A 7,500-nucleotide genomic window follows, 5' to 3' on the forward strand; every position below is an offset into this window, starting at 1 on the left:
CTCTTTCTCCACAATGGAATACCTACGTTGGGCGGAGGACAATATTTTGAAAATAATGCGACAGGATGAGAAACTCCCTGCTCGTCATTCTACAACAACACCGCTCCTACACCAACGTCACTTGCATCCGTGGCAAGAGAAAAAGGAAGGTCAAAATCAGGAGCTCTTAAGACAGGGAAATTAATTAATACTCTTTTTAAATTATCAAAAGCCCTTTGTGTTTCATCAGTCAAGACAAAAGCTACCTTCTTTCTTAAGAGATTAGTCAAAGGATCGGCGATGTCAGAAAAATTTCTAACAAACCTTCGGTAGTACCCACCCAACCCAAGGAATCTTCTGAAATCCCTCCTGCACTTAGGGATTAACATTTTTTCAATACATTCGATATTTGCTTGCTTAGGAGCAACTTTACCATTACCAACTTCATGACCCAAATATACGACCCTCGCCTTTGCGAATTCACTTTTCTTTAAATTAATTACTAAACCTGCTTTCTTCAAAACCTCAAACAGTGCCCTAATACGTTTTAACCCTGGATAGGTAGCGTGGTGTTGGATTTGGCCGGGACGCGGCGCAAAAACTCGTTTTTTCGTTTCTGCGCATAGACGCCTTGCCGGCTCTGGCCTGTCTACCCAGGAGCCGTTAGTTGCTCACCAGCTTCATCGCAGGAAACATTCGCCACTTCTCTACTCCGACGCTTTCGTCAGATATCGGCCTCCAAAGTTGGAATTGTTGCATATTAGCAACCATGTTACCGTAACAGGGGTATGTCACGCATACGCAAACATTTTGTATTTTACATTACTGTATTATTATTTAGTGAAATAATGTAATTGTGTCTATATGAATATATCAGTGAATGGTGTAGGTACTTGTACCAATCGCCATTTTGTTTTGAAAGCAGCAAGAATGTGATTTTGAGGGTAATTTCTAGTTTTCTATTTTTTCCTGTTTTCAGATTTTCAGCATGGCGAAGAAATATCTCAAGGAGGAGGAGTTTTTGGAGCTCCTTTTCGTCACTAGTGATGAAGAAGAGCCTTTGACCCTTACCTTTGAAGAAGACACTATCCAAGACGACCTGGTCGACAATGAAACCTTGCTGCTTGAGGAAAACGGGGATCAACTTTTGGCTGCTGAAGTAGCGGAAACAGCGCATGAAGAGAGACATGATTTTGCTGTCTCGCACGCAGTTCGTCTTGTTTCCGTTGTTCCTGTGACTCCTGCAGAATCTCCTGTGCCTTCTTCAGCGTCTCCTGTGCCTTCTTCAGCGTATCCTGGGCCTTCTTCAGCGTATCCTGGGCCTTCTTCAGCGTATCCTGGGCCTTCTTCAGCGTCTCCTGGGCCTTCTTCAGCGTCTCCTGGGCCTTCTTCAGCGTATCCTGCGGTTCCTGTGCCTCATCTTAGTCCCGTGGAGATGAGGAGTAGGAAAAGGAGGAGAGGACCTCTTTGCCCTGCAGAAGGTGTGGCATTGAAGAGGTTGCCGGATAACTCTTACATGGCTAGGGACAACACGAAGTGGCACTCAGAGCCAAACCCAACAATGCCACCAATCTTGAAGATTGACCAGTTTGACAGTGCTGGTCCCACCATGGCTGTCTTCGGGTGTAGGACTCCTGCTGAAGTGTTTGACAAATTTTTGACAAATATAATGCTTGCAGAAGTGGTCATCCACACCAATGACAAAATCCTAACCCTACGGAACAAATACAAGCGGCAAAACGACCCCACCTTCAAGGATGTGACCCTCATGGAGTTACGTGCCTTCCTTGGGATCCTCATCATGACAGGGGCACGGAAGGACAATCATCTGACAGCGGAAGAGATGTTCTCTAAGTCTCTAGGATGTCCCTTCTACAGGAGCATCATGAGTGAGCGCCGCTTCGCCTTTATTCAGAGGGCCCTACGTTTTGACAGCATTGCCACGAGGGAGGAGCGTGTGACACATGACAAATTTGCTCCCATAAGGAATTTGTGGGACCAGGTCATTGCCAATTGCATTGCCAATTATGAACCCAGTGGGCATCTCACTGTGGATGAGCAGCTCCTCGGCTTCAGGGGACGGTGCCGTTTCAGGATGTACATCCCGAATAAACCAGCAAAGTAAGTAAAAAGTTTTATTTATTTTTATTTATATATATATATATATATATATATATATATATATATATATATATATATATATATATATATATATATATATATATATATGTATATATATATATATATATATATATATATATATATATATATATATATATATATATGATAGATAGATATATATGCAATATTTTTAATTTTTTTGATATATATGCAATTTTTTAAAAAAAATTTATAGGTCTAGTTTTGCTTTCTTTATATTTATTGTTTCTTTTATTTTGTTTTCTTTATATTTATTGTTTCTTTTATTTTGTTTTCTTTATATTTATTGTTTCTTTTATTTTTTTCCTTTATATTTATTGTTTCTTTTATTTTGTTTTCTTTATATTCATTATTTCTTTTATTTTGTTTTCTTTTCTCTTAGGTATGGCATCAAGTTAGTTATGGCATGTGATGCAGACACGTTCTACATGTGCAATGCCATTCCCTACCTGGGCAAGGGAACTACCAATACAAGTACGCCCTTGGGAGAATACTTCACGTTGGAGCTAACCCGACCCTTCAGGAAGGCTGGGCGTATTGTTACGACGGACAACTGGTTTACTTCCCTGCCACTAGCCAAGGCTCTCCGTGAACGTGGGATGCATTTAGTTGGTACTATTCGTCCAAAACCGTACCTGCCTACTGTGTTGCTGTCAACGCCCATGGAATTAGGCGAATCTGTTGCCACATATAATTACAAGGACAAGGTCACCGTTTTGTGCCAACGTGTCAAGCCGACGAAAAGGATCCAGATTCTTTCCACAGTTCATCACAATCCCACAGTTATTGAGGATCATAAAAGTCACATGCACATGTTTTATAATGCCACAAAGGGAGGAGTTGACACGTTCGATCAGATATGTTCTGCCCTGACCTGCAGCAGGAAGACCCGGAGGTGGCCCGTATGTGTCTTCTATGGGATTATCAATCTTGTTGTGAATAATTCCTTTTTTATCCACCAAAATTTGCCTGACAACACCTTGTATAACAGGAGGCTATTTTCTGCGGAATTGGCCATGGAACTCGCCCGTGATGCAGCACTTTCAAGACTCGCAAACAAGAGGTACCTCCCAAGGGACTTGACTTACCTCATTTGCTCTGTTTTTGCGGTACAAGAGCCCGAAGACGAGAGTCCAGACACTCCAAAACGAAGTGAGAAGCGCAACAGATGCCCTCTCTGCCCTTCTTCTTCTAATGTCAGGACCAAGCTTTTGTGTGGCAAGTGCCATAAGCCTGTTTGTAACTCCCATGTCAACTACACCTGCGACCAGTGCCAACTCAAGTAGTAAGTTTCACGAATTATTTTTCTTACCCGTTTATACTTACTAAAAACAATTTTTAACCTTTTTGCTGTCATCTAGGGTCATCATAGATTATTTATTTACCATTTTATTGCATATACATCAATTATTAGTACTCTTTCTAGATATGCCTTTCTTTTACGTCAATGGCGCATGGTACGTGTTACATTTGAACTAAGCTTTTGCCCAGTTTATATTAACTATATATAATTCCTAAGGTTTTGCCATCATCTGGGATCATTGTAGATGACTTTTTGGAAAAATTCATCCAAATATAATAATTATTACCACTATAAATATAGCATTCCTTTCACACAAATATTTTGTAGTGATTTAGCGTATACAAAAATTAACCGCTTTTTCTTTTCTTTACAGATCTGGCAGTTTTGCTGATATCGGCGATTTTTTTACGCCAAGTTGTGCACACAGGACTCTAGTATCAGCACCCAAGTGGTTTTTTGTTCATTGTTTTATTTTAAAGTGTCCAGTGCAAGTTATTTAGGAAAAATTGTATTTTTATACTTATTTTTGTATTTATGTAAGTAGAGTGTTATTTTATATTCAAAGTTTTTTTTCTCCTACACCAGTAGAAAGTAGACTCTTTAAACTAGTAAACTATAAAAAAAAAAAAAAATTGTAAATTGGTATCCTCCCGTTAACCCCCCCGAAAGGGAGTGTAACACATATGACACCACTCTACCTGTTACGGGCGGGTTTGGCCACGCTACCTGTCCAGGGTTAAATGAGTTTCCCAATCATTACTATAAATAACAATATCATCAATATAAACTACACACCCCTCTAAACCATAGACTAAAGTATTCATTAACCTCTGAAAGGTGGCAGCCGCGTTCTTCATACCAAACGGCATCACTTTACATTGAAACAGTCCCTGGGGTGTTACGAAAGCGGACAGGACCCTTGCCCGCTTCGAAAGAGGAACCTGCCAATAACCTTTCAGCAAATCGAATTTACTGATGTACTTGGCCTTACCCATAAGATCAATACAATCCTTAATTCGTGGTAATGGGTAACAATCAGACTTAGACACTTCATTCAATTAACAGTAATCAAAACATAACCTGAAATTACCGTCGGGTTTCTTTACCAATACAACAGGTGATGACCAAGGACTTTGACTAGGTTCAATTAGGTCATGTTTTAGCATATAATCAACTTCCTTCGCTACAACCTCATTTTTAAAGGGATTCAACCTGTAAGGCGCTCGTTTCACAGGAGTGGCACTACCTACGTCCACGTCATGTTCAAGGACATTAGTCCTTCCCGGTACATCCGAAAATAATTCATTATAATTAAATACCAATTTCTTTAAAGACTTTTGTTCTTCATTACTTAAATGAGAAACCATACCAGAAAAATGTTTCAAAGAATTCTTATTGTCTGAACGCCATTCACTTCCATTAAAACAATTATCATCAATATTTTCACCCTCTGAAAAAGAAAAAAGTTTATCGTTCTCGGAAACTACAGCATTCCCTATGGTTGCCACGGGAATGACTTTCTCCCGTTCTTCATAAGCCTTCAACATATTTATGTGACAAAGTTGAAAAGGTTTCCTTCTCTCGGGAGTCTCTACTAAATAATTAACTTCACTAATTTTTTTCAGAATTTTCCAAGGACCTGAAAAAGATGCTTTCAATGGATTTCCAGGAATGGGTAACAAAACCAAACTTTGTCACCTACCGCAAAGTCACGTGCTTTAGACCTTCTGTCAAAAAAGTACTTCATTCTTTTTTGGCTACACAATAAATTTTCACCTGCCAATTTCCAAGCCTTTGTTAACTTATCACCTAGATTAGACACATAATCTAATGAATTGATCTCAGGGACGTCTCCCTCCCAGGACTCTCGAACAACATCAAGAGGTCCTCGAACACAATGGCCAAACACAAGGCTGAAAGGCGAAAAACCTAAAGACTGACTTGGGACAGAACGAAAAGCGAACAACAAATAAGGTAATTCCTTATCCCATTCAGAACCATTAATCAAACAATATTTCTTTACCATCGATTTCAGGGTTTGATGAAATCTCTCCAGAGCTCCCTGACTTTCTGGATGATATGGAGAAGAGGTCACATGTTTTATATTTAACTCTGCCATTTTATCTCTGAAATACCTGCTAACAAAATTAGAACCACAATCCGATTGAATGATTTTAGGCATCCCAAACCTGGTAAAAAAGTCAATTAGTACATCTACAATTTTAACACTTTTTATCGTACGTAGTGGTATTGCCTCGGGATATCGAGACATCCTATCCATGATAGTCAAAATATATTCATTTCCACTACGAGTCCTTGGTAATGGTCCAACAATATCAATAATGACCTCCGTGAAAGGTTCGGAAACCACTGGAATAGGACATAGAGGCGCTTTTGGAATAAGCTGATTAGGTTTACCGACCTTCTGACAAACGTCACAGCTATTGACAAACTTCTTTACGTCCGCCTTCAACTTCGGCCAATAATAATTCATTAACAACTTGCCAGAAGTCTTATGAATGCCAAAATGTCCGGCCAAACCACTTTCATGCGCCAATGATATCAAATTCCTGTAAACAAATGGAACCATTATCTGTTTCAAAATTTCATAATCAAAGTTATCAGCCTCCATAGGCCTAGTCAACCTATATAAAATATTATTAATTATTTTAATTTTGGGACCGGTTATATCAGTCGCCTCACCTGACTCAATAGGGAGATCCCGAAAATCCTTTTTCTGAGCTTTGATTAGCTCTTCAATAGTCCAATTCAGTTTGTCCTTCAAAATCCCAAGATCTACAACTACGCTATCACTACGTTCTAAACTACTTAAATCTAGATCAATTGTTGACTCTGCAGCGTCAACAACTTTAGCACTAGAACGAGTAACTGCTGCTACTTCACTATCAGGGTTTATCAGTATGGGACAAGTATTATTCTTCAGAGCAACATTATTCCCTATCACAACATCAACATTTTTAACCGGAAATTTATCAACGATGGCCAATTTCAAATTCCCTGCAAAGGTAGGGCAGATTAAATTAAAATTTTCCATGGCATACGATTTTACCGTATCAGGAAAACCAGCCAATAACACAAATTCCCTACTTTTTGGTACAAAATTGCAAGGTAATGCCTCCCTTAATATCAAAGACTGAGCTGCACCGGTATCACGCAAAATACGCACACGTCTTTTCTCGGACGAATTGGCGAAAGAGACACTACCGAAGGACAAATATCTGTCAAAACAACCAGGTAGTCATTGATCAGCAGATGTTGTTGGGGTAGGTTCGCTCTCTCTCTCTTCCACACCCATCACTGGCCTAACATTAGCATTTTGTGAGTTTCTAAATGCATAACACATGCTCTTTACGTGCCCCTTCTTATTGCAAAAGAAGCACGTCAATGTTTTCAATTTCTCGGGATTATATATCTTAGGTCTATTATTCCTGTTAGGAGAAAAATTAATATTAGTATTGGCATTGCCCTGATCATTACCTCTATAATTATTTCTAGTAAACATCCCTGCATTATTATTATTATTATTATTGTTATTATTGTTAGAATTATTATTATTGTTAGAATTATTATTCCTACCTACTTTACCCCATCCGGACTTCACCATTTTTGTTACTCCCCCTAACTCACTCTTATGAGACAAATAATACTCATCACTAGCGATGGCTACCTCCTGAATGGTCTCTAGTTTTAACTCTTCGAGGTGAACCTTCAGTTTATCCGGAACACACCTCTTGAACTCCTCCACCAACATTAACTCCTTCAATTTCTCAAAATTTACCACTTCCTTGGACTTGAACCAATCACTAGTATATTGTTCCTTCGATCTTGCGAATTCAATAAAAGTTTGCTCCCTACTTTTTTCTAAGTTCCTGAAGCGTTGCCTATAGGCTTCAGGGACTAACTCATAGGCCTTCAAGACGATAGCCTTCACACACTCATAATCTGATGACAGATCCTCCTCCAGAGTTACATACACCCTCTGAGCTCTTCCAATCAATTTACTTTGTATATGAGTGGTCCAATACTCTTGGGGCCAC

The 7,500-nt window shown here is 39.2% G+C and overlaps 1 protein-coding gene across 1 annotated transcript in view; it reads left to right on the top strand.

The window, feature by feature from the left end:
* Positions 1 to 3,971, top strand: part of LOC137659820 (uncharacterized) — a 23,738-nt gene extending 19,767 nt beyond the window's left edge. The window contains exons 9-11 of the mRNA XM_068394614.1: positions 1,024 to 2,100; positions 2,522 to 3,424; positions 3,816 to 3,971. Coding sequence (XP_068250715.1) covers positions 1,024 to 2,100; positions 2,522 to 3,424; position 3,816 — 1,981 coding nt within the window. The 3' untranslated portion in view covers positions 3,817 to 3,971. The remainder of the gene's footprint in view (positions 1 to 1,023; positions 2,101 to 2,521; positions 3,425 to 3,815) is intronic.
* The last annotated feature ends 3,529 nt before the right edge of the window (positions 3,972 to 7,500 follow it).

This window comes from Palaemon carinicauda, chromosome 20 (assembly GCF_036898095.1).
Source record: "Palaemon carinicauda isolate YSFRI2023 chromosome 20, ASM3689809v2, whole genome shotgun sequence".
NCBI lineage: Eukaryota > Metazoa > Arthropoda > Malacostraca > Decapoda > Palaemonidae > Palaemon > Palaemon carinicauda.